Genomic DNA, 27,805 nt, shown 5'->3' on the forward strand with positions numbered 1-27,805 from the left:
GATAAAATCAGGATGAATGCCGCAATAAACTGAGACATCAGACTTTATGGTCAAAGATCACAGAAGAATTTAATTTCATTTACTTCTTGTATGTTTATATTATTAATAGTAATCTTCATTTCACTATTTCTCCTATGACTTCTAAAGAAACTAAAAAGGTTTTCTTTAAATTTAAGGAAAATCTTGTGATATCAAACCGGTGTTATCTTTTGTTGTTGTTGTTTTTTGCGACCTCCTCCATAAACTGCTGCAATTCCAGACCAGAACTGGAAATATGTGTATCATCTGCAAGTAATATTAAATTTACAACGTTTTTTAAACACTCTTCCATCTTTCTAGGCAAATTATTAGCACATTATTATGTGCTATTCAGTGCTATTCAGTTGGCAAAGAGGTTGCGCTGTACTGCAGAATATGACCACTAGGTGTCACCATGAGACAATTTATTGCGCTGAGTCGGATTCAGTGGACTCTACTAGCTGAGATTAAGAGGTAGCAGTAGCTAAACCTGCCTGGTTCACAGTTTGCCCGCTTTTGCTCCTGAATAGGTCCGCACAGAAACTGACCAGCAGCTGCATAAAGGCACAAGGCACAGTAGTAGTTCCATTTAAACCCGCCTCTCTTTCCAGTAACACGTTGTTATCAGTTACTACAATATAGGAAGTGCAATGTTTGGACTGTTTGGAGTGTAAACAACATCGACTTCACTCAGTCTCTAACTTTAGACACATTGCTAACAAAGAAGGGGGGGGTGGTGGGGTGATAACCAGCAGTGACGGTAGCTTGCAGCTGCCAAGTGTTTGGGAACTGTGTTTGCCTCAAGTTGGCTGTGAGGAACAATGACAGACACTGTGAAGCCAACAAATCTAATCCACTGGGCAGAAATTAGGGGGTTTTCTCCATGACTGTGTTTGTCGGTTAGTTTCTACATTTTAAGAAATGAGAGAAGTTATCAGGGCAGGGCAGGAAAAAGAAGAGTCACCTTCAGGGTCACACAAGGCTTTATCAAAGCAGGTCTGAGGTCAGCCGCTGCCATGTGTGTGCTTGTTCCTTTCCCTACTTCCCTATCAGGTCCCTGTTGAAGGGCCAAGGACGATCTTAGAGAAAGAGAGAGAGAAAAGCACAAGACCATCTTTGTGTTTTACAGCAGAGGTTAAACACTTATAAAATGTAGGGATATAAATATTTTCTTTTGTTTACGTGGCTTACAGGGTTTGGTTTGTAGTGGCTTGCACAGACGTGTCATATACTTATGTCACTGGGATTTCAAAGCACGTAATCCTTCTTATATAAATGGCTTTTTTTTTATTTATTTTTTTTATCCTGGACGGGACCTGGAGAGCAGATGAGAGATGAAGTGGCTGCAACTAAATAAAACAGCAAGCTGGCGATGCTTCCTGGCATGCAAGTACGCTGCAACTTTCATTACCCTTCAACCAACCACCCAGCATGGCAGGGAAGAGTGGTGAAGCTGCATGTTTGCATACAACCACAGTGAGCTAAAACACAGGATACAGACAGTTGTGGCGATGAGTCATGCTTTATAGGAGCAGTTTATCAAGGCCTAGGTCGTTAGATGCATTTCCAGCTCTCTTTAATCTTCCCCAGGCTTTAAGATGTCACACCAATTTTTCTTCATTTAGCAGTTCATATTAAAAGTTAAGATACACAGGGAATAAAGAATTCATGCTGGATCTCGAATATTTACAGCACAGAGTGGTCTTATAGCTTCATATTTACAAACCAGGAAAGAATGTTTGGTATCCGCGTTGAAACTTAACGCTGCACAATGAATTCATTTCATTCTTTATAGCACAGACTCAACAAGGCATCAGAAGCATTCCCTGGGGATTTTGATTCTTAATAGCGTAATTGCAGCTGCTGGAAACACGTCAGCACAGCAGCACATCCACTGGAGTACAGAGCAAACTCACTGTGATGAGAGCATGGGGGGCAAACAGGGGTGATAAATCCCTCTGCAGAGTTAGTCATGGGGTACATCAGGGCTCGGTGCTCGGCCTTTTCTCTTTGTTACACAGAATATGAGATTGTAGGCACCCTAAATTTTGTTGTATGACATCAGAACTGAAAATAATAGTTAGGCTACAAATTTTGAGTGTCAGATAAAATGCGTTAAAATTCTGCAATACAAGTTGCCAAGTCGGATGAGGGAATTTTGGGTGGAGGGTGTTAATTGCCCCTTTGCCATTTTACACTTTAGTGCCTTTTGTTGTTTCATACTCAACTTTTTTGGGGTAAACTTTGGTTTCTCACCGATCACATTTCAGTGCAAGATGTTTCGTACCTTCTTTTATAGCCAATGATTTAAGGATATGTTCCACAGCCTAATGAAAGGGAATGTGGCTTTATGACTCATATAAATAACATCTTCAGGCTTGGGGTTGCTTAGGTTGGACTGGGGTTCTTAATCTTCCAAATATTTCATCAGTTTGTACCATGAGGGAATTTTTCTGATCAGTGAGTTAAAGTAATCGATCTGTATTCTACTCAATGTACAGTTAAGAAACATGTTTATATGACTATAAAGAAATACCATCTGACAGGAGGTGGTTTAACAGAATAAGTCAGCATAATCTGTTCTTTTTATGTCTATTTATGTATTATATATATATATATATATATATATATATATGTGTGTGTGTGTGTGTGCATATAAGTGTGGGGGCACTTATATGCACACATATAAGTGCACTTATATAGCTTCTCTATACCCTAAAATATAGAGAAGCTCAGTAAACAGTACACTTGAATTGAAATCTGTGAATTTTAACTGCCATTTATCTCTATAAATGATGAAAATACCTGCAAATGAAACAATAGAAATCACTTCTATACCATTTAAAAACCAAACCATCAGCAATAAAATAACCCCTAAGAAATCTAAACTTAGGGTCTCATACACTAGTCAAAACTAAAGTGTAAAGAGCTCAGAGTGGACTTCTGAGGTGAAATAATAGTTATCTTTATATATACTGCTCAAAAAAATAAAGGGAACACTTAAACAACACAATATAACTCCAAGTAAATCAAACTTCTGTGAAATCAAACTGTCCACTTAGGAAGCAACACTGATTGACCCGACGAGGGTCCCCGTTGTCAATCAGTGTTGCTTCCTAAGTGGACAGTTTGATTTCACAGAAGTTTGATTTACTTGGAGTTATATTGTGTTAAGTGTTCCCTTTATTTTTTTGAGCAGTATATATATATATATTTTAATATATCATGCCACTCCCAAGTTCATTTTAACTTTGTGCTGAAGGTCATACTGGGCAAGATTTTTTCAACACACTACAAATCGATTTTATTAAAAAAAAAGTTTATTGACATCAGAAGCAATTTAAAGTTCAACAATAAACAAGGCTTTTTTTTATTATTTTTCTTTTTTAGGATTACAGTGGTACATAAAGATCAGTAAAACTGTGATACGTCAATTCTGATAACATGTTGTTTGAAATAAGAACACACGTAAAGGAAAATCAAACTGAAGGAAACACTCAGATCTAACTCCGACGTTTTTACGTGCTGCGCACTGCTAGCTAAGGGAAATACTGTAAGCCCACCCCTTTAGACTGTACCAGGCAGGATATTGGTCTAGAAAAAACTACCACTGGGAAGAAAATAAGACTGGCAGAAGGATACAGACACCATACTTGTGTAGTGTTAACTATACAAAAAAGGGAAAAAAAACTGTACAGCATAAAAACAACTGATATACACAGCCTTTATGTTGGCATTATTTTTTTTTGTTTGTTTTATTTATTTTGTTGTTTTTTTTACCCCTTTGTTACTATCGTATTTTCTTTTAGCAAGTGAAGTGTGGACAAGGGGGTTAAATGCTTTATAAACAAGAAAATGACCACTATATATTGCCCGCCATTCTAATCATCATCCTCGTCATCGTCGTCCTCTTCCTCCTCGTCGTCGTCCTCGTCATCGTCGTCATCATCCTTCTCGGCCTTGGCGGGGGCCTTCGCCGGTGCGCTGCTGCCCACTTTTCGGTAAGCGGCGATGTCCTGTGAAGGAATAAAGTAAAATACGATGAAACCAGGCTTGGACTTTAGTTAGAAGAGCACATTGAAACAGGAGACTTTTGTTTGTTTACCTTCTTATACTTCTCCTTCAGTTTATCTGCCTTCTTCTCGTAGGGCTGCTTGTCCTCTGGAGAAGTGCTGTTCCACATCTCACCCAGCCTCTTGGCAACATCTCCAATGGAGAGACCGGGGTTCTCGCCTTTCACCTTAGGGCGGAACTCTGAGCAAAAGATGAAGAAAGCAGATCTGTGGAAGACAATGGGAGGAAAAAAAAAACATGAGATTGAGCCTGTTATTTAAACAAAAAATTGCTTAAAGAGTTAAACTTTAACAAGCGGTACATACGGGGGTCTCTTGGGAGCGTTGGGGTCCTTGAACTTCTTCTTCTTGCCACCTCTAGCTGGCACGTAGCTCAACATTTCCCTCTCATAGCGAGCCTTGTCTTGCTTCGCCAGGTCTTCAAATTTGCCCTTTTCCTTGGCGGACATCGTCTGAAAGCAGAGAAGTTACGTCATGACTGACCCCCCATCTGCAACAAACTAATTTCTCATGTTTTCCTGAAGTTGTTTTATTTAAATGCAAACAGAAGCACAGGAAATATGAACTTGTACTACCTTCCATCGCTCAGAGCACTTCTTGGAGAACTCCGCAAAGTTCACCGATGCATCAGGGTGTTTCTTCTTATGCTCCTCTCTGCATGTCTGGACGAAGTAGGCATAGGAGGACATCTTCCCCCTCGGTTTAGTTGGATCTTTCCCCATCTTGATGGCAGTATCTAGTAAACAAATGACTGAGGTTCAAATTATCTGTGTATCTTCAAATGCCAAAGACGCACCTGTTTTTTTTCCTCATTAGAAAACAAAAAAATGTTAATCAATGCATATATCAGCTATTAAATATTCTTATTTTTGATTCATTAATGGATTAAAATAAAAACTATTTGATCTGTCGATTAAAAAAAAGAAGAAGGAAAAGGCATGCTAGAATCCGCTCCAAATTCGTTTTGAAATTGTGTTTTTTAAAATATTAGATTGGATCATTTTAATTAATAAATCGAAATGTGATTTTGTTTACACTTCCACCAGTCTCTGAAACGCCCTACTATAAAAAGAGAGCATCAACGGAAGCCCCCCCACCGCCCCCTCTGCTGTCAAACCGAGTTAGGACCACTTAACGCAGTCCACTAAAATAAACCGCCCAGCAATGACGGAGCTGATGCGATGAAAATGACTTTATTTATTGACGCAATCTGCACGGTGGCCCCAAACATAAAACTCACTGGCCCGCGCTCTTGTTATAGCGGATACAAAATGCCTTAGAAACGTCAAATCACTCAGAATAACCCGTACATGTTTTTAAAGGAACTGACTTTCTGGTCAGTAAAAAGTTTTCCCAAGTTCAGCTGAGAAGCATTAACCCTCTAACTCTGTGTGAATTAAAAAAAAAAAAAAAAAGACTAAAAAGAACCCCTCGTTGACATTAGTTTATGTTTTTATTTGATAAAAGAAGTTCGACAAAAAAGTGATATTTTTAAATAAAATGTGCTTATTCAACGTATTATTCTTAAAAAAAATGCATTGTAATGTGATAAAACACTTCTCCTTTAAAAGTCCGAATTTTTCCTTTTCATTTAAATAAGCTTAAAATTCTGTTAAAATGTGTCGTTTTCCGCCCATTAAAAGCTGCTGTAAGTCCCAACTAAGCTGCGTCGAGCAGAGTAGTAATGGCGCATATAAGGCTCTCGTTGAGGAAAAGGAGGTCAACAACGACGGCAATATTTCTTCTTCCATTTTGTGAGAATGCCTTCTTCATGAAAGAAAGTCCCCCTCAAATGTCTCCTCCCGCCTCCCAGTTCGCTTTGCAACGCGACAAACACGTCCGAAAAGCCGGCGATCCTGACAAAATATTTCCCCCGATTGATTCCTATTGCACTAGCCGCCTTGTATAGTAATACATTGGGTCTGTGCTGTGTCTATGAGCGGGCTGTGCTACTGACTGGGTTTCTATGAGCTCCTAATGGCCGCTCGTCTTCATCCACTAACATGGAGAATATGGCTCCTTCTCTTTGTGTCAGCGCACAGCCATTGCACTGCATGCAATAGAGGGCAGAGCGACCGCGGCGACTACTTCGTTTCAAGCCCCGATTTCAACCCTTTGCAAACGTCGGAAAAATACCCCGGTGGCGTCATTCGATTCACGAAAGACTGAACTTTATTTTGCCGCGGTTAAATTTAATAGTTGTCGGTTTATTTCTCGAGAAAAGCCGGCCAGAAAAAGTTGAAGCGAACTGCGCCTCTGTCCCTGGCTTCCCATTTGCCTCGCTGCCTTGTTTCCTATGCGAATACAGTCAGCCATTACAGTAAAGCGCAGATCGTGAGGTAATTTTTTCACTATCTTCTCGGGTGAAGTTTTACAAACAAATAATCATCCGAACATATTTTGAGATGGTCTTCATTTTTCTTGTGCTTTTATGATTTTTTATGGCTTTATTTCGGATCTGTACTCTTCTCAGTTTTCACATGACAGGCGTTCAGCTTCGCAATGCACTGCAATGGCTAGCTAACGGTGAGTCTTCTACCATTGTCGCCTATCGTGTTGTCCGCTAGACATTCTTGAATTTTTACACGGTAACTACAACTTGTTTCGACTTCATTTCTTTAAAACAGGACGACTGTAATATACAAAATTATTCGTATTAACCAAAATACGCAATTTTCGTCGAATTTAACCAAGGTTAATTTTTATTTCTTCTTTTTTTAAACAGAGCGTCTGCCCTACACTCTCAACCAGAGTAATGTGATGTTACCCGATTAAAGCCGGCTATTTTGCTGTTATTTTTAAAGCTTTTCTGCAAAATATATATATTTAAAAAACACAAGATCGTTTCATGTTTGATCAAGGCAAACACATAAGTAAGATATTTAGGATTGTTATCTCCATCTTCATCATTTGAAACACTTAAAATATTCGTGTGTACAATACTTACCAACTGACTATCGCTGGATCTCAATGCTCTGCAATGGCTGTCTATGAGGGAACACAGGCGATACGCAGTGTCTTCAGTCTTCAGCTCGCTCAACATTACTCTCGACGGCGCTTCCACGCCATTGGCCAGCGCCCGCTTTGCGGCTCCTCGGATTGGTCAGAGGCTTTTCATTGTCCTAATAGAAGACGAGGTCCCATTGGCCCTCTTTTGTGAAACGTCACCGAAGTTTTGCGAGGCGGGTGGATACAAAAACATTAGAGATCCGAGCATGCTGCTGAAGCTGGTAGTAGTGTAGTGTGTTTGCCATAGTATTGAATTCACTACGTTGAGCACAGTGTACAGTAGGCGAGTTAAATGAATGAGAGAACGCGGAGCGCTTATAGACGATGAACGGGGCGACTGCTAAATGTTGCGCGGCCGTGTTAGAGGGGCTTTACTGCTCTCAAGCTAACGACTCCACGGTGCATTCCTTTCAATGCACCTGAGCTTATTTGCAAATTATGCTATTAAAAAATGCGTATAAGGAGCATTGCGGTTTCTAATCTAAAGGTTACCATTAAGTAGTTAGTCTTCCTCTATGTGACAGGCATCCACTAGATAAGGAGCAATGACATGATTTTTGCTCTAAAATGAAAACTTAATAATCTTTAGGTATATGTGTCTGAATACCCCAATGTTCCTGATTTATAGACCGTCATATAGGGACATGTAGCACAGCCACTGAACTTTACAGCAGTTTCTTGCCCTCTCTCAAGCAAATAGAACATATTTTACTATCAAGATACACATATTTTGCCTTTTGCAATATTTTATATATAACCATGTATTCAAATTAATTCAAATATATAATGGCACCTATCAAATAGTGATTAATATATTCAGAGGATAAACATTCTCAAAATTATTTTTCTCATGGCAAAATAGATTTTGTTTGACATTTTTAGCATGCTTTGAAAAAGTATTCATACCCCTTGAACTTTTTTCACATTTTATCATGCTACAACTACAAATCTCAATACATTTAATGACATAATTTAGTTTATGTCAGATTAATAAAATGGGTGGCACAATTTCAAAAGGGGAATAAAACTATTTTCAAAAATCTGAAAATCTGTGGCATGCATTTGTATTCAACCCCAATAGCCGATACTTTGTAGAACCTCCTTTTGCTGCAGTTACAGCTGCAAGGCATTTGGAGTATGGGCACGTTTATGTGCTTTCTAATTCTTTTTAGCAAACTGTAGTCACATTGAGTGGAACAAAGCTGTGAAAATCAGTTTCCAAGTCTTGCCACAGGTCCTTATTTGGGTTTAGATTTGGACTTTGACTGGTCTGTAAAACACATACTTTCATCTAAACTGTATGACTGGATGTATATTGTTGTCCTGGTGGAAGGGAAACATTTGGCCATTTGTTTTTTTTGTTGTTATTTTTTTTTACTTTCATGATTGTCTTGCATTTAACTCCATTCATCCTGTCATATTTTGACTCAGGCAACTCCGCAGCATGATTCTACACCCACCATGTTTCACTCTGGTGTGCTATGGGTGCTGTGCAGTGTTACGTTTCAGCCACATATTGCACTTTGCATGTTGGCTGAAAAGTTCATTTGTGGTCTCATCAGTCCAGAAAAATTCCATCACAAGTTTTCTGTGTCTGCTATTGCTTGATAGCTAAAAGGGCTGAAAACATTTGCATGATTTACATACCATGCTTTTCAAAGTTTTATTTGAAAAGTATTGAATACCACATATCACTTTCTGTTCAATTATGAACTAATTGAGTTTGGTTTGTCACATACAATTTTAAATAAATACAATTAAGTTTTGATGTAGCGCAACAAAAGGTGCTAAAGTTCAAAACTTTTGCAAAGCACTTGTACAGTAGCTGACTGAAAGATAACAGAATACTTATTCCTGATAAAGACAGGTCTAGATACTGAAGAGTAAATAAGAAGTAAAACAGTAAAACTGAATCTGATTAAGTCTCACCTGACAGGAATCATTTATATGCAGCAGCATGTTTATTGTGGATGCTGTTTTTTTTGTTTCTATCATTACCTAAATAGGTTTAACTGAAAGTCAAAATTATTCATACCCCTAGTAGATTTAGTTTTAAAGTGATATTTTCTGTTTACCAACATCTAGAAGTCATGTTTTGTTTTTGTTTTTGAATGCATAGTAGAGAACTAACTGGAATCTGATTGAGACTCTCTTGATGGAGTGAAAAATTAGGCTGGCAGCAAGAAGAACTTCCAACCTAAGAGAATTAGGTTAAAAATACCAGTGGAAACAGTGAATTTTAAAAAGTTTGATTGTTATACAAAGACAGATTTTTCCACTGAATATTGAAAAATGTGTACAAAACTAATTAGAATGTTTTTTTTTTCCTGAATTAATACCATTTCCAAATTGCTATATTATATTTTGAGAAATGACTGTGTGACTTCGGTTTGTGGAAATTTAGAGAGTACCTTTTTATCCAAAAAGTATTCACTTTGTTGTTATATTTATGTGAAACTGATTGTATTTTTGCGCTGCTGAAACGTAGGGAGGGATTATACCTAAGAACGATGCTCTTTTTTATTTTCAAGGTGTCAGAGGTCTTGTCAACATCCTAGGAGTTACAATGCTGCTGACCTGAGCCAGAAATGTTGAATCCGAGGCCCCTTTTGACAAACCTCAAATATAAGAAGACAGTGACTCTCTGTCTAGTTACAACAAATCACACTGCACAGAATATGCCATGCATATTCTTGCACTGTACAGTGCAAAGTTTTATTTGAAAAGTATTGAATACCACATATCACTTTCTGTTCAATTATGAACTAATTGAGTTTGGTTTGTCACATACAATTTTAAATAAATACAATTAAGTTTTGATGTAGCGCAACAAAAGGTGCTAAAGTTCAAAACTTTTGCGAAGCACTTGTACAGTAGCTGACTGAAAGATAACAGTACAGTGCAAGAATATGCTGATTCTTGCATGAATTTAAGTGCTAATTTAGTAAAAATCGTTGATCTCTGCTTGATAACCAAGACTGACAGGTAATGATTAACAGTCATTTTTCCTTTTTTATTTTTTCCCCCCATCACTTCCTATCAGAAAGCAAACTTCTCAGTTTTCTACATCTGGGTTTGAATAATTTGGGGTTTGGATTATATACTTCTCACATCCCTACTTCAATGATCCCCTGAGCACTTTGGATTATATGTTTGTGCATTTCAATCTGTAGAGACTCAAACAGAGAGAGAAACAGCAGTTAGACAATTTTACTGGACAGAGAATTTGGCGCTCGGACACGGGCGGAAGACGGGCGTGCTGAGAATCGTAGCGAGCTTGAATGATTGGCTCGAACGAAGCTCAGGTAGATCTTCCCCCGGGCCCAGTAACTGGTGGTGGAGCGGAGCTTGGAGAGAGGAGTCTTGAGGGGACCTGGAGCCGTCTGGGAGGCTGGTGGTGGAAACGGGGAGGAGGTTGGTTGAAGCACAGCTGAAGTGGGGGTTGCTTCGCCTTTTGAAGGAGCTCTTGCTCTTGCCAGGTGATTGGATCGAGGCAGAGAGGTGGTGGTCCTGATTGGCTGGGGTGAAGGCGTGGTGATAAGTGATGCCGGAAGAGTCTTACAGGTTGAATTTTCGCCTAGGGCTTCATTAAAATTTGTATATAAAATGTAGCATTAGCTTTATTTGTCTTTCTTTTCACTTGAGTGAATGTATCCAAAATAAGTAGGGTTATAGTTTTTTGCACCGTGACTCATGGATGATTAGGAGATGTAACCACTGACCTATCAGTTAGATGACACCTCACAGCATATGTGATTACATAAAATCAACTTTAATAAGCTATTAAAACCCAATAAGGCATGAGTTAGTAAAACAGATTGTAAGTTTAAATGTATTTGAATATGTTGTGATTCATGTGTAGGAATGATTTAATAACAATAGAACTGTTGTACGGTTTAATATTTTTGCCTCAATTCTGTAATATATTATGTATCGTTGATAGGGATTCATGTTTTTATTATTCTAAGTGTGACCGTTGCAATTTTTTCAAAACAACTTCAAATCAGAAATTGATATACTGCTGTTACACTTACTGAATTAATTGCGTAATCAAGAGATACTGAAAAGGTCATGTTTCTGTATTTGCTGTTGTGATAAGCAAACATCAAAAGCAACACTTTCTAATACACAAATTATGCAGTTTGAGCTTTGCTAAAAAACTAAACAAAAGAAAAAACAACTCTTGTCATGTTACAATCAAGATCAACAAAATGTTGCATTTTTCAGTGTAGCTTTAGCTGGATGCTCCAGATTGTTGTCTTGCTGGAAAATAAATGTTTTCTGAAGCTCTTGCAGTTGAAAACAAATTGTCCTTCGGGGTTTCCCTATATTTTTGCTGAATTCATTTTATCTTCTACGTTAAAAAGCCTTCCAGGGTTTGCTTCTGTCACAGTGAGTGTGGTGTGTTCGTGGTCATGTGCCATGTTTGGTGACCACCAAACTTAGCATCTTGTTTGATGCCAAACTCTAGTCGAGCCTTAATATGAGTTTTTTTCAACTGTGGCTTCTTCGCTGCCACTCTCCTATGAAGCTTTGACTGGTAAAAACTCAGGCAACAACTGCGGTATGCAGTTTCTTCCTTCTCAGCTGATGGGGCTTGTAACTCCTTCAACATACTCATAGATGTCCTGGTGGCTTTTCTCACTAGTGCCCTTCTTGCATACGCTCTCTGTGAGGACGGCCTGATCTAGGCAGATTTACAAATGTGCCATATAACTCAGAATTCCTTTATGGTGGATTTAACTGAACTCCCGGGGATGCTCAGAGCCAAAGTGTGTTGATCATGTTTGATTTGTAAAAGCAATAAATTGGAAAAATATCCAAAGGGATTAATTATTTTTATTGGCACTGTGTTACCATAATTATGAGGATGATACATATTTCAATGTCACCAGGTAACTTTGAACCCAAGTGTTTGGACAAATCATTGTGTAGGTATGACAGGTTTTTTTTAGTTTATATAAAAACAAACCTGAAGTAATTAATTTTTGCCTGAAGAAGGAGGGACCAAAACAGCTTCAGTTTTCACAGCTAAGCTACTGATTGGGTCCAAAACCTGAGCATGATGACGGACTTAGTTCTGAAATTTCAGACAATTCACATGAGAACAATTGCACAGTTTGCGAAGAACTTTTCTAGAATTTAAGGACTAATATTGCAGCAAAATATTGCAAAACTCTTCATTCAAATTGCTGCTACAGTAGACAGAATTAAAAGGTGAATTTTCAGAATAAAAAATTAGCTTTTTTATTTTTTATTTATAAAATAGTTTGGTTCCTGACTCTGAATTAGGTTTAAAGTCCTAACCCTAACCCTAACTCTGCAACAAAGCAAAACATTTGGTGCTGGATGGTACACCAAGTGGCAGGCACTACTGAAGTTTTATTAGGACACTAATATCAGAATTTGCTCTTTAGATCTGAAATCAAATATGGATTTTTTAAAATATGAAAACATTAGTTAAACTTTTCACAAACAAACTATTAGGATCCGCTGCAATATTTTCTTGTTGCTTAACCTTTTTGGTTCATACAATGTAAAAGGTTTCTCTGTCCCTTTAAACAAGGAAGGGAGTTGGTCATGATTTTCTAAATATAATCATATGTTATTTTTGTAATTGGTGCTTATCCCTTATGTCTTCATGCATTGCAACAAACTAATTCAAATGGATATTATTCTTTCTAATAGCATATTTAGAAACAAAGAAAAATGGCTGACAAAGACTTTATTCACATCCTTGAATTAAAAATGAGAAGGATGAACTGATTCCAAATGCCAATCACAACCCAGACTCAGGCCACATGTCTTCCTGCGATGCTGCCTGTCTGTGCCTCACTTTGCATCAGGAGATGCCACGGCAGAAAGCTATAGCCGGCTCATGTTTATGCATTCTAATGAGCACTCCCTGGGAAAAATATGCAAATTCATTTTGTCATCAAGAGGAAAATAGAGGACAGGAGAGCTGCAGATACAGGAGGGGTTTAAGGGAGGAGGGCGAGTGCAAGAGGCGGGATTGGGTTAAGGGAGGTGTTTGCGTGTGAGTTTGCGTGTCTGTGAGTGTGTTGTAAATGTGTGATGGGGGAGTTAAGGCACAATGGAAGTAGACACACAGTGAGCGACATATGTAGACCCCATCCCACCCCCACCTATCCGTTCTTAAACAGATTCCATATAAATAAAAGCTACAAAATTTTATATATATATATATATATATATATATATATATATATATATATATATATATATATATATATAGTTATTGCATTATAAAAAATATATAAAAAAATTATTATTGAATATTCACTGTCATTTGTAAAGCCAGAAACAGAGTGTATATGGAGAGATTTTATCTGTTTATAACAAAGTTGAAAAGCATTTGAGTAGTTTCTTCCATTCAGTTCACTGGTTCTGATCTACATTAACAAGATTTGATAGTGGAACAAAATCTGTTTTACTTTCAAAGTTAGCAAACATGTAAAAAAAAAAATCATTTCTATTTTTGTAAAGGATTGTATATTTTTTTTTTTGTAAAATTCTAGTTTACTTTTCTATTTTACATTCAGAAATGTAAACAACATATAGCATGCTCTTAGAAAACGGGAAGTCAAGTAATCAGTTTACAGTAGCAATGATATGTAGCGTGATTAGACGTGGTGGAGCTTTTTAATTCAGCCAAACCGGTTGGGGCTGGTTTGATATGCTGTGCAGTGTCAAGTTATGAACAATAAGTTGAGCTCTTGCAGTTGCGCCGATTCACCAGGTGGAGTCCAGCTGACGCCGTCATTCAACGAAGGGGGAAGACAAAGGCGGACGCACAACACCGGCGGCGGGCGGAAGGAGAACGTTTCTGTTACGAGTTTGTCAGGAGATGCACATGGAGTCTCTGTACCGGTGGGCATAAAAAGTTAAACGCTGCGTGAATGGATTTATTTATTAAACATCACCGAATTAAACCCAATTCAACGCGGGTTCTGGTATGTATTGCTTTGAATGATTAAAGAGAAAAACGTGCACGCGGCTAACCTAACAAAGCTAGTTGGTTAGCATCGTGTTATCCGTCAAAACTGCATGGTCCAAGGTATATTTTTGTTTCTAGAATTCATTACTTTATGCTGTAGAGTACAATTTAACTTTACAGCATTAAGAGTCAAAACAAGCGTAAAAAGTCATGTAATTTTGTAGCGTACCAGTGTCTCTCGTGTGCTGTTATATAGTTGAAGACATGGACTAAGGACACTTTACAAAGTGTAGTGGCCCGGATTTTCCACTCTTCATCCTACAAACGAGTAACACTTAAGGTAGTGTGCGTTGTAAGGAATTATTAATTCAAAAAGTCGCCTTGTTCTCATTTCCAGCTGCTACATTAATTCAAACTGCTTTTCTTGTCGTCCGAACACCGAGTTAAACAAATAGAGTAGTTGTTCCAGGTATAAAGAAAGTGATGTTGATGTGCTCACACTAAATGATTCTGAAAATGGAAGCTGCTTAGTTTTTGTCGTATTCTATAGTTTATAACTTGACGATATTGCCTTTCCAGTAGAGTCATGGCATAGGCCGCTTATAGATGCTGTGTCTGAATTCAGAACAGTTTTATGGTCGCAGAAGGTCCTCCATGGTACACTCAGGTACACTTTGTACACGATGTGTTTTAAAATAACCAACACATTTACGTCGGTGTGCATGCGATGTTATTTAACACTTTAAAAGTAATATTCAGTACCTTGACAAGTTTAACGTTATTTGACTGTTTGATGTGATTTTAATTGATAAAAGCAGAATTTTCTAAAACGTTCCTAAGTAATAGTGATGCCTTTATATTTTAATTGACATTTTATACTACTGTGGTCAGTAGGAAACTGGATTTGTAGTGTTTTTGATGAACCACCAGTGGACACAAATTGTATGTCTGCTCATTTACTCAGATTTTTTTTATGTTTTTACCTTTTTACAAACTTTGGACTCAATATTATGGCAGAACTCGATTAGAATAAAATCAGCAGATCAGGTAACATTTTCTGTGTAGACTGTGGAGCCTGGTGAGTTACAATTAAGAAGATGCAAAGGTACAAAAAAAAACAACAAGACAGGCTTCCCTAAAAATGGAGGAAAAATGAGTAAAAATGTTATTCAATGCAAGAAAGTTGACGTTAAGCCAGCATGAGCATTCTGGTCAGAATTAGCCTTTTAATAAAACCAATATAAAACAAATTATTAAAACAACATGGACATTGTCATGTATGTTATTTATAAAGTGTTAAATAACCTGTATCCTGCGTCTCAAGCACTAAGTACTGGAAAAAGAAACCACCACCCTCCTGCAACTCTGCAAGTCTAGAAAATGGAATGATGGATGAATAAATAATACCTGTTATTTGATTACACTTTATTGTCATTGTACTAAACAAAACTATTAGTGCCACTGTATGTAAGGTGTGTAACAAACACATTATACGTCCTAAACAATGCACACACTCAATAAGAAATGATGGATAACTTGCAGCACAACCTCTCTAAAATATTTGTAGAAAAGCCATCTACAAATAATGGCACAAATATTTGAGAATGGATAGAACATTTAAGAACCAAGGTTACAGTTAATTATAGAAAAATAGTCTTACCATTTTGGAGTTTTTCAATGGAGATACTAATGTACTTGTTAATTTGATTGCATCATGCAGATAAATGTGTAGAGGTTCATAATTTGTTAAACATGTCTCGGCACAAAACATCGGCCCAACACCAGTATGAAGGTATATCGAGATTTTTATAAAACATGTTTGTGTTTTTTGCTCATACTGTTGCTGAGGTTTAAAACTGTTTCAATCAGATGCCATAGTGATCCGAGTTTTTACTGTGTAGCTAGAGATTAAAGTAATACATCGGTGCTTCTTTCTTATCTTTAGGTGCATATTCCTTATCTGCTTCGGGTTGGTTACTTTAAAGCATCGATTCACAACAAATGTCATCTCTAGTTTTGTTTTACAGAAACAGTCACATTCATTCATTTTATTCAAGGAAAGCCAGCCATCTGCATTAAGTAACAGATTTTGCAGTGATCATGTTTCCTGAACAAACGTGGTGATAGTGGCTAGTTGACAGCATTGTGTTGTTAACTTTGCAGCAATCCCTTTTGCTAAACAAGCAGCTATTGCCCAGACTCAGGCGTTTGGAGGAGACAGATTAGATGCACACACACAAAATGTAGAGGCACCGACTCTGGAGTACTAAATGAAAAAGTTAATACCAAGTGTAGCTTCTTCAGTGGCTTCATGTAGGAGAGAAATACAGCTAAACACAGACACTATGATGCAGCTGCAAAAAGATTATGTGCAATAATGAAAAACGGACCCAGACTCAGCAATAGCTGCTTCAGTTCCTTTATGTACGAGATGAGGTCAAAAAGACAGGACCAACTATTCAAATAATAGAAAAAGCATCTTTTACATTTCATCTTTCTAACCTAACCTTCTTTCCCATGCATTTTTCTAAGTTTTTAACCTGTGCTTTGTGCTCATTTGTATCCTCCCCCTCAGCTCCTCTGACCATGAGCCGGGCCGCGGTGTTCTGAGCGGCAACGGGCAGCCGTGGAACCAAGGACCGACAGCTGTTTGCCGATGTCTGGTGAAAGCATTGGTTTGGAGGCTTTGGCCTCACCGCAGGCGGGGTATTTGGGAAAAGTCAGTGGAACTCAGTTTCCTCTCATTGTTGTCACTTGCGCAAAGCTGAATTGTATTTGAGAGAGTCACTGTGACTGGACAGTACCAATCCAAATTAATAGAAGAAACAAAGAATGAAAAAATGAAATCAAGCATACCTGGAAATCTGATAGTAAAAGGCGAAAGTATTGTTTGTTTGAAATATGTGGCTGATGTCTCACTTTCTCTTTTCTTTGTTTTCTGTTCTCTTTTCTTTGTTATCTATTAAAACTTTCAAAGTGTAAACCGAAAAATAAAACCATTTCCCACCTTTCAATCTACTTAACCTGACATCTTGACTTACTTGTGAGATTGTGAATGTTTAATTTTTGTTTTGTAGATTCAGGAAAGAGCTGCTTCACTGGAGGACTGTCCTTGGTGTAACACCAAAGGGTTGACCTTTGCCCTACGCTCCTATCGGATCAATCTCCAGGAATCCATAACCCTCTGCACAAACCCACAGGTAAATCTCAATACTGTTTACACACAAACACATCTACAAACACATTTATGTTGGCATTCTGGTAAACATGAATAAGAAGCCATAAAATACAAATGACATTGAAAAATCCATACTTTTGTAGAAAAAAAAATGTTAGGAAATAGTTTTAACAAAATTTAATCTTTAACCAATCCTCTTACATAATGTTTTATTTGGTAATTTATTTACTTTATATCGAGAGTTTCTAGGAACTTCCTATTAGTAAAACCTGACTATATTTCCCAGAGGTTCAGATATGTTGTGACACAGAGACCTACTTTATTTCTGCCACCAGTCACAAGACTGGATAAGGACCCATATTTATCTCGCCACCACGCTCGATGAACGAGGATAGTAATTGAGCCAAAAATAACTCCAAAGCTCACTGCTGGAGTTGTAGCGAAGAGTAAAAGAGGGCATGAAAATTGAAAATCAAACCAAGAACAAGTTGATCCTGCATGAAATTCCAAATATGCTGCATTTATTTGGAAAAGTGAACAGTCAGCTATGCTATTTTATAGCTGGCTCTGCCTCAGCAAGTAAACAGAGCAAACTCAAACTCAGCTCATGCTCCAAAAATGTAAACGGAATAGAGATGTTTTTTTTTTCAAACCTATATATGGACCTACATATGTTTTTGCTAAAGTTGAAGAGTTGTGCTTGGTTTGTAGAAAAAAAAGAATGTTTATGAGGAATATAAACATATTTAAATGATTAGATTTAGATAGAAGACTTTGCTCAACTTTGGTTGCTAAGGTATCTCTAGTGCTCATGTTACCACCTGTCAGCTTATGTTGTGTTTTATCTTTTCTATTTAGGGAGCTTTGCATTGACAAAGATTATGATTTTTTATTTTTTTTGGCTGGTGGAATTAAACTTTTGATTAGCTGATGAACAGCCGGTATGAGTCTAAATGCTTTTTATTATTTGCATAATCTGTTTTATCTATTGCTCCTGTTTCTTTCTTTTTTTTCATTTTAAAGCTCATATTATAACCAGAACAACATCTGAATACTTGTCATTTCTTTGCTAGTCTCACAGTTCTGGTCAGGTGCGTATGATGGGACAGGAGCATCAATATTTCCAAATTAGGATTTTTTTTCCTTGGTGTGAGATTATTTTACTGCAATAGCACATTAATTTTCAGATTTTTCTGATCTTTACAATAAATTCTATCCAATCTGTGTAGTACATATGTTTGTTTTCCTGACTGTGGTTAATAAATGTGTATGTATTCCCATATAGTGTCTTTTTCCGCTGGTTACTCGGCCCCTGGAGGATGTTGTGGCTAGCCTGGATCCTGTGGATCCTACGGTTGGGAACAAAAGGAAAAACGCCTTGGCTGTGGAAGATGTGATTGAATCTCCGCTCAAACGGCAGCGACTAAGCGAACATGGCGATCTCCGACCACAGAGTGTTCCTTACGTGGCTGTCAGTTCTCTAGAGAATTGCTCTTTAAACTCTGTGACAAATGGGCACAGCAGAAACCCAAACACTGGAAGTGAAATGGGGAATGGATACCACAAAGAAAGTCCAGATGTCAAGACAGCGGACTGGGACGACGGAGACGTTCAGGACGGGGATGATCCTGCTCCCTCTGCATGCTCCAGTTCTGTTGAATCGTCTTCAGACGTTTTGTTGGCTGATAATGGAGCCGGGCCCCCTTCTCTCTCTCCTCACCTTGTCTACCCAGATGCAGCAAAGCAGAACAATGTTCCAGCATTGAACACATGCAGCAGATCCACTACCAGTCAGGCCATTTATCCAGATAATATCAAAACCTCATCGCCTCTATGCAATGAGCCGATGGAATCGAAGGAATCCCTCGAGGCGGACGTCTCCCCGTGTCGAGACCATAACGGTTTTCGTTCAGAGAGTCGGGATTCGTTGGACAAATTTGTCTCTGTTCCAAAACAGCTTCTGTGGAGAAACAGCAACAACCTGTGCTGGCTGGACTCTCTGCTGGCTGTGTTGGTGAACTGTAAGAGCTTGAGAAAACTTCGACCTGAACATCAGCCTCAGCGCTCGTCTGTGTGGCAACTGCTGAGAAAACATGAAGACATCTGTGCTGCAGTCCAGGAATATCAGCAAACTGACAAAGGTAATTTTATTTAATGCATAAACGGCATGGAAGTGTGAGAATTACATATATGTTATGTTTTTAATGATTTTGACATAGATGCTAAAACTCTCACCATGTCCTGACAAATAATCTGTGAAAAAATCTGCCCTTTGCCTCTTTGTGGTCCGACTGCCATCTACAGAAAAAACATAGCAGGTTGCTTCTGATTGGCCAGGAACAACCAATCAGAGCCCGGAGGGTCACAGTGCTGTCAGTCACATGTTGTGTGTTTTTCATTATAGTTGAGCTTTATTTTTTTTATGACTTTGTCTGATTTAGTTAGATTTAATTGGTTCTTAGTGTATTTGCTGGTTTTTATTAAAGTATTGTAGTTTAGTTTTTCTTCGTCATGGTAGTAGTTTTAGCCTTTTTATGCTTAGAATTCATAGTATTGTGGTTATCGATTGAGTACTTGATACTCTACAGAAGATACCATTTAAAAAAAATTTATTCAATTATTGTTAAACAACTAAATGGCTCTGGTGTTTTCTCCCAACGCTTGCTGTCGCCATTTTCTGCCAGGAGGATTACTGCTTGTGTGGGGGAGACAAAGAAATAGACTTATAAACACAAAATTGAAGTATTACATTTATAATTTCACTATGTTTTAGTTTTAAAAACGCATGATGGAGTACTAGTTAGTCAAAGTTTTTCCCTATCAATTATCACTTTTCTCAGATTCCATTACTTAATTAATTTTATTTAACAATAACCATTGAAACCACATGGCGGAGGCAAAGGAGCTTGAGTTTTTAATTTTTTTTCCAAGATCATCTGTCTCATGTTATGCTGTCAGGATATAGTGAAAGTTTTAACAAGTATGTAAAAAATGCATTTGTATAAAAGTTACAAACTGTGGCCTTAATAGTATTTCGCTTGTTGAGTAATTTAAAGATTGTTTTAAATATTACTGCTTTGGTTAGACCTTCATTTAAAGAACAGAAACAGAAAAGTGATGGTTCATTTTATTGCATCTTCTCTGGGAGATGTTCCAGTTGTTCAGAGTGTGTTATTAAAACCATAATGCAGGGTCTGACTGTGTTTGTTTTGACTGATTTTTGGTTCTGGTTAGATGGTGTTCCCCGGGTGCCGAGTCATGTGCTGCAAAACGCCCATGTTGACTTGCAGAGTCTCAGAATGTCTGTTTTCAAGCTACTGCAACCCAAACTGCAATGCAAACTGGGTAAGGGCATGTTGGTTTTCTCCGTCTGTATTGTGTTATTGTTTTTGCTAAAGCTTTAATTTTCTGCCTGATGTTGCTTCAGTATTTCCACATAATCTTCTTCCTTCATGAATATATGAAGCGCACCAGTTACACCTACATCGGAACAGTCCCACAGCATGATGCTGCCATATATTTGCTTTACGATTGAGATAGTGTTTCCAGACGTGCAAGAGGGACGAGGGTCATTATGGCCAAACAGTTTGACTTTAGTTCAATCAGACCACAGAGCATGTCTCTAGAAATCAAGGTCTTTGTCCCTGTGTGCATTTTCTTTTGAATTAAAGGCTTTTTTTCTTGCTGATTGGCCTTTCAGCCCAAGTCAGTCTGTCTTACCAGCTTCAGCCAACTTCTACAATGTCATTCGCTTTTGTTCTGGGGTCAGTCTGCACATTTCAGACCGAAACCTGCTCATCTCTGGGTCACAGAACTCTTCTTCTCCCTGAGTGGTGTGATTGGAAACCCCCATCATGTCTATACTTGCATATAATAGAACAGATAAATGCTACGCCTTTAAGAATCTGGACATTGTTCTCAAGAATGAACCAGACTTAAGCAGCTATTATGATCCACATTTTAAGATGTTGTAACAGCTTAAGCCAGATGCTTTTTTTCTACTTCCGTCAGTCTTCTTCGACGGTTAAAATCGGTCATCATAAATCATTGTACCAATGTAAAAGGCTGAATTTGAGCTTTTAAAGCAGCTATTATGAAACATGACACATCTTGCCCCATTTATGAGGGTGGCAGCATTTTTTTTTTCTTGAATACTCAAGGTAAAGGAAAAGAAAAACATGCTGATGCAGACAGGAGAGGTTCACTCTTTGTATTTGGCTTTAAGATATTGAGGGTGTTGACATTTGTTTGTTTAAAAGCATTCAGAAATGGTGTGCAGCTACAGTTTGCATCAGATCTCAGACATGCAATCTTCCTCTGAGCTGTGTGTGTGCGCGTTTGTGTTTCAGGTCAGAGGGAAACTCCTGTTTTTGCCATGCCTCTTCTGCTCAAGTTGGACTCCTGGGTGGAGCGTCTCTTCCAAGCAACTTTTTTCTGGGATTTTAAGTGCAGCGCATGCAAAGTTGTCACAAAAGAAAGGTGGGTGATGGTTTGTTATGTGCAATAAATCAAACGGAAGCCTAAAAGGAAAGAAAAGGAAAGCGTAAAACTCTTAAGATCCAATTAATTTTTTTAATCTAAAACCATATTAAGTTAGAATTTTAATTTATCCTTCCAAAGTATTAATGTTTTGTGTAATTTTGAGAACTTAGAGTAATTTCCCTCACAGTTCATATTGTAAGTTATATGTTATAACTAGTGATGGGTAAATGAGGCGTCATGTATCGTTTCGACACATGGCAAAACTGTGTCGATACTGTGTCACTCAATACTGACACCTGCTGGACATTAAAAATTACTACAGGCATCATAGTGATTTGATGACCAAGTCTATACAATAACATTTAAGTCTTTGTATTTTATTGAATATTATATATTGTATTATGTCATATCTTCAGTTAAATTTAAAATATATTTGATATACAATCAGTAAATAATGTGAACATGTACCATAAAGTGAAAATTTAAGTGAATGTGTTTGGAATGAGGATGCATGGACTGTTTCTTTTTCCACAAATTTTTATTTAAAAAAAAAAAAAAGTTTTTACAACATTTTGAAATTTAGTCTGTTACGCTTTTTTGACAAACCTTCTCCTGCTGTAGAAAAAAATTAAGTAAACACTACATTTACAGAGAACCCTTGTTTTTCTTAGGGGTGGCGTTAAAAATAACCCGTGATAGGCGAAATCCGTGAAGTAGTTACCTTTAGTTTTTACAATTATTATACAGCATAAATAAATACTCTACATTGAAACCCAAGAACAAAGCCTGTTTTCAGATCAGCTGATGTGCGTGTGCATCAATCGGGCCTTAATGTGATCCGGAGTCATGTCACTAAAGCATCTTTTCCAACCTGCCCCACGAGATTCACTGCTGTATCTACGGCAGAGCGACGGATCTCGTCAAACGAGCCTCCGGTCCGGTTTTGCTGCCTCTGGCCACAGTTTTTTTTCCAGCTGGCATTCAAAGTTTCAGTTTCCATCTCCTGAATGGTCAATCTGTATTAAATACTGTAACTTTATTGGCACTCAGGTAGAGAAGAAGCTCGGAGACTGTTTTTACCAATCATACGGTCAATCAGGACGCAGAACACTGTGAAAAAAAACTGCACAAAAAAAAAAATCTGCAAAGCAGCAGCGATACCGTGAAAAGTGAACTGCGTTATAGCGAGGGATCACTGTATATAAAATAATTTATAAAATGCAACTGAGTAATCTGTGGAATGGCTGCATATCTGAGTTTATCTGGGTGTATCTGGAACTTCATACTCATGCCTCATAATGCCTCAGCATTGAAAAGGTGGATTTATTTAAATAAGACAGTTTAGTCAAAGATATGCGACAATTAACCTGCAGAACATGATATGAAAGTAAACTAAGAGTCAATTTCAGCTGAATTTGGATTCAGATCAAGTAGAAACTGACAAGAACCGGCTGAAACAACAAAAATGAAAACAAATTTATTTTCCAATACAAGATCAAAATGGTCCCACACTACTGCGGAAACCTTTCCTTTGAAGCTGCTCCATAGTTGATGCTGTTCTGTAAAAGATCAAGAATTCGTTTGGCAAATGTATTTGACAGATTGACAGATTTGCTTCCTTATAAACACAGTTTGGCGCGTTAATGTCATTTCGAAACGGTTCCTGTATCGGTCACGTGATTTGCTGAAACCAATACGTGCACCGACACAGGTTTTGGTCTGTGGGCTTGACACATGCACCGACGCATCGGTTTTGCCGGACCCATCACTAGTTATAACGAATGTTGGTACTAAGTTGGATTGTGGCTGATGAATATTAAACATCTTTCTGCTTGAAAGTCTTTCAGTTTAGCATATTAATCTACTGATTTTTGTTTCAGCAGATAAAAGGATTATTCCATTTGTTTGATCTGTTTTTGTTTTCCTCTTCAGGGTTGAAAAAACTCTCCCAACTTTCACAAATATTGTGCCTGATTGGACTCCTCTCAATGCAGCTCATTTAGCTCCTTGTAATGCATGCAGCAAGAAGAACGAGAGGAGGACGATGTTACTGGAGAGGTAAAGCTCCATATTTATCTAGGGCTGAAACGATTAATGTTATTGAAATAACCGTCAACTAATTTTGTAATTGATTAATTGTTAACCAGAGTATACAATCTCAAAAAAATGGCCATGTGCTAAAAATGCATATTCTCAGCAGTACTTAAGCCAAAACTGCACAAAATATAAATGTATGCATTTTGCATTTAAGATTAAAACAGCTCCAGTGACAGTTCAAATTTGCTAAAGGAATGCTGTTTTGCATTATTATAAAATGCTCATCTTCCTATTAACACAATTAATTGATATGCTTATTCATTTGCATGTTTCAATGTATTTCTAATATGGTACAAAACTGCTTTAGTGAAATGAAAAATCTGATTATTTTATCAGATTGTCAGAATCTGATAAAATAAATCGTTAGTTGCAGCCCTGCACTTATCAAATGTGTCTTAAGGGTCAATAGCAGCTGAAGTAAGTTCAACAAAATGCCTGGTTTGATACAATTCAACATAAAGGTCGGAGATGACATCATCACCATCCCCACATCATGATGCTGCCATTATCTGTTTTAACTGTGCTAATGGAGTTTTCAGTGCTGAATACAAATTCATGATATTTTATACACATTTCTAAAAAGAAAAAAACATTCATGGACACCTACCAGGTTTTGTTTTTTAGTAACTTGATTCAGTCTCAAGCTTGTTTTCCTCGTGTGTTTTTGCAGAGTACCTCCGGTGTTTGCACTGCACTTTGTAGAGGGGCTTCCTCACAACAACGTTAGGAACTACGCCTTCAGCTTCCAGGGGAAACGCCACTCGGTGACCGCCGTCATCCAGTACAGCCAACAACGCAACCACTTCATCACCTGGATTTACAATGAGGATGGTAGGAGTTACAGATTAGTGGTTCTCTGGAAATCTGAAGGTTGCGAGTTAGATTGTCAATCTGATAATGTTTTTGTATTTCTACACACAACTAGTTGAACATCTATCGATCAGTCTCTCCTGTTGTTTACCCATTTACCCTTTAATTCATCCCATCATTCATCTATTTGTGAGTCATTGATCCATCTACCAGTTGATTCATGCATTCATTCCCCCCATCTGGCCACTGGTCCTTGTATGAACTGATTTTATTTTTATCTTTAAATGCAGTTCTTTTGCACTCAACAGATTTCTGTTGTGGATGCAAGATTTTAAATGCAGCATCTTAAGAGAGAGGCTGTTCGTGCTGTGCACTTCCTGTCAGCTGGTTGAAAGAAACCTTCTACACATCTTCCTAACTAAAAATATCCTCCAAATTCAACTGTAATTACTTGGTGTTGCAAAAAAAGAAAAAATGAAACCTGATCACTCTTATTACACAAACACTATTTTACAGCGAAGGTTGACATGCTTCGAGTGGACTACTGCAGGCCGACCACCCACCCGACTAATTAAAATGTTATTTGTCGACTTATTATGCTCCCAGATACTCCATAAAGAGCAGAACAAGGAACTGGTATAAAAGCATGCGCAATAACGAAGGCTTAATTTAAACATTTGTTCAGTTTTGTGGTTCTTTTTGCACACTTTTTACTTAAGTCTGTATCAGTTTAACACAATATCAACCACATGGCTTCTGTTAATTCAGGGTTTCTCAATTCTGGTCCTCTGGCCCCTTGCCCTGCATGTTTTAGGTGCTTCTCTTTTGCCACACACCTGGATTGAATCTGTGGTTGGTTAACAGCCTTCTGCAGTACTTGATGGCTGCAGAAGAGGTCATGCAATCATTTGGATCAGCTGTTCTGAAATAGAGACGCATCTAAAACATTCAGAGCGGGGGGCCTGAGGACTGGAATTGAAAAGCACTGCGTGAATTTAACCTGACCCATTTCTGATTGTCATGTTTGTTCCTTCAGGATCATGGCTGGAGTATGATGACTTAAAAAATGCTTGTGAGACCCACCAGCACTTGCAGATCCCCACTCAGGAAATTCATGTTGTCTTTTGGGAGGAGGAAGAGGAGACGCAGCCGTCCTTCTGCTCTCTGTCCAGCGTGTTGCTAGAACCAGCTGAGATTGAAGCGGTTCCCAGTTTGAAAGACTTGAGCACAGAAGAACTATCAACCCAACAAGCAGACGACCCGAGTAGTCCTGTGAGGACTGAAAACGTGGTTTCTTCTTTACCGGACAGCTCCGTCCCTGCAGCAGGGGGCAACTTGTGTCACAACACCAATGCTCAGTCTGCTCTCAGCAGCAGCTCATGTGAGTCAGAGTCGTCGAACAACTTGGTGAGTGATCCCACGTTTGTGCCCAATGCAAAAAAACGACGAAGCAGACCACCTAACCTTAGGAAAACCGTCGGCAGGCGGAAAGGTAAAACGGCAGCTTCCTCCAAAGATCCTCCGCCTGAACCCTCAGAGCTACCCGAACCCTCTGAGGCGCCTGAATCCGTTTGCTCTGCTCAAAGTAACATAGCTGCTGTTACAGAGCAGCCATCGACGGTGTCTTCTATTAACATCTCCCCTCCGCTCTTGACTCAGAAGGATCGCTGGTCTTACATACTAAGCAGACACCCTGTCAATCAAGCTTATAAAAACATTTCACATCCTCCTCCCACACAAAATGCCATAACATCTGAAGTGAAGCCGTCTCATCCCGACCCGGTTAAAAATGGCGTAATATCTGAAGGGAAGCCATCTCATCCCGACCCGGTGAAGAAGCCCCCGATTCCTGCCAGAGTCCCCAGACCTCCGCTCAGTACAGACGAACGTACGGGTCTCCCACCAAAAGCTGCAGAGATGTATGGTGGCTTTGGTGCAAAGAGCCCCAGCCCCGTCATTCCTCCTCCATCCTCTCCAGCTGTCCCGTCTGACCACCCGGCCCCTGTCACATGGACGTCTAGTACGTCTCCTCTGCTCACTGAAATATCTTCATTTAAAAAACCAGGAAGCTCAAAGATTTCTTCAGGTCTGAGTGACACTGAAACCCTCAGATACAAACTCTTGAAGAAGCTTAAAGCTAAGAAAAAGAAGCTGGCCAAGCTGAACCAGCTGCTGGGATCCGGAGGAGGGGCCCACCTCAGACCGGACAGCACCGACCTCAACTCTCCAAGCACCGTGAGCTCCAGCACCTACGACGGCTACGCCTCCTCTGACCTGTTGTCCCCGGCAATGACGGCCAGCAGCCTTTCCCCGGACAGCACTGGCTTCCTGGAGATGTTGGTTAGCGGGCAGGACGGGGCGAACCAGCTGGACTGTGTGGTTAGCGGCGCCGGAGCTCTGACTCCAACCAACTGTCAAACAACTCAGCATGAAGGTCACAACTTCCTGGAGGAGTTTGATTTTTTCTCGCATTTCTTAACCTGACGACAGAGATTGAGGACGCTGGTGCACTTTAGCTTTTTACTTTTCATTAACACTGAAGGCTGCAAGCACAGTTGACAATAAAAACATGATGTGAGATGGTTTTGTAAGCTGCCTCGCCTGTTTCTTCATTTACAGAGGAGTCCTTCAGTTTGTGTTCGACTACAATTTTACAGCAAATGCACTCGATCATAAATTTTTTTCTGTAAATGTTTTTTTTTTTTTTAACCTTTTTCAAACATTGCACTTTGTTTTTCTTGAGTACTGTATGCAAAAAGATCATGCAGAAGCCTGGTTAAAGGCAGAAACCTTTTTTTTTTTTTTTTTTTACAAGTTACTTGAAGCTGAGGTTTTTAATGTCATTAAAGTAATTTGAATTAATTGTAATTTGAAGATCTTATTCATTTGTAAATTATCAACCTTTGGCCAGCTGTTAATGTAATAAAATATTTCTACTGCTTTTGATTTAAGTTGCATTTGCTTTTTAATCAAATCAAATTTTACTTGTTTAGCACATTTCAGCAGCAAGGTGCTTTACATCATTAAACAAAAACAGTCATGAAACATTAAATAAACATTAAATGTCCTGCTGAGTCGAAGTTCTGCCCTTCAAATCGGCAGAAAAAAAAAAAAAGTTTACATATAGTGTTTACAAAAGAGTGCCGTGACGCACTGCCACTTTTACTTTGGGACCGAATA

General features: G+C 38.5%; 2 protein-coding genes across 2 annotated transcripts; one reads left to right on the top strand and one right to left on the bottom strand.

Moving 5' to 3' along the window:
- Positions 1 to 3,320: 3,320 nt before the first annotated feature.
- hmgb1a (high mobility group box 1a) lies at positions 3,321 to 7,184 on the bottom strand. Its single transcript, XM_008427355.3, has 5 exons — positions 7,039 to 7,184; positions 4,667 to 4,827; positions 4,398 to 4,543; positions 4,124 to 4,298; positions 3,321 to 4,034 (listed from the first exon to the last, which is right to left on the bottom strand). Exons 2-5 carry the CDS (start codon positions 4,811 to 4,813, stop codon positions 3,900 to 3,902), a joined length of 603 nt encoding a protein of 200 aa, XP_008425577.1. The 5' UTR covers positions 4,814 to 4,827; positions 7,039 to 7,184; the 3' UTR covers positions 3,321 to 3,899.
- A 6,543-nt stretch (positions 7,185 to 13,727) lies between these two features.
- On the top strand, positions 13,728 to 27,216 carry uspl1 (ubiquitin specific peptidase like 1). Its single transcript, XM_081615327.1, has 9 exons — positions 13,728 to 14,074; positions 16,634 to 16,777; positions 17,136 to 17,258; positions 18,522 to 19,377; positions 20,471 to 20,581; positions 21,586 to 21,715; positions 23,651 to 23,776; positions 24,486 to 24,646; positions 25,662 to 27,216. The coding sequence occupies exons 2-9, from the start codon at positions 16,715 to 16,717 to the stop codon at positions 27,107 to 27,109; spliced, it is 3,018 nt and encodes a 1,005-aa protein (XP_081471453.1). The 5' UTR covers positions 13,728 to 14,074; positions 16,634 to 16,714; the 3' UTR covers positions 27,110 to 27,216.
- The last annotated feature ends 589 nt before the right edge of the window (positions 27,217 to 27,805 follow it).

Source organism: Poecilia reticulata, chromosome 14 (genome assembly GCF_904066995.2).
Source record: "Poecilia reticulata chromosome 14, P_reticulata-male-v2, whole genome shotgun sequence".
In the NCBI taxonomy this organism is placed as follows: Eukaryota; Metazoa; Chordata; class Actinopteri; order Cyprinodontiformes; family Poeciliidae; genus Poecilia; species Poecilia reticulata.

What these genes read in the sequence shown, in the direction of transcription:
- hmgb1a (XM_008427355.3), bottom strand. Translation starts at nt 4,813, where the DNA reads ATGGGGAAAGATCCAACTAAACCGAGGGGGAAGATGTCCTCCTATGCC. An exon ending in AGTGCTCTGAGCGATGGAAG is followed by an intron (nt 4,544 to 4,666) that starts GTAGTACAAGTT and finishes CTCTGCTTTCAG; the next exon opens with ACGATGTCCGCCAAGGAAAA. An exon ending in TGAAGGAGAAGTATAAGAAG is followed by an intron (nt 4,035 to 4,123) that starts GTAAACAAACAA and finishes ATTCCTTCACAG; the next exon opens with GACATCGCCGCTTACCGAAA.
- uspl1 (XM_081615327.1), top strand. Translation starts at nt 16,715, where the DNA reads ATGTCTGGTGAAAGCATTGGTTTGGAGGCTTTGGCCTCACCGCAGGCG. An exon ending in AGGCGGGGTATTTGGGAAAA is followed by an intron (nt 16,778 to 17,135) that starts GTCAGTGGAACT and finishes TTTGTTTTGTAG; the next exon opens with ATTCAGGAAAGAGCTGCTTC. An exon ending in CAAACTGCAATGCAAACTGG is followed by an intron (nt 20,582 to 21,585) that starts GTAAGGGCATGT and finishes TTTGTGTTTCAG; the next exon opens with GTCAGAGGGAAACTCCTGTT.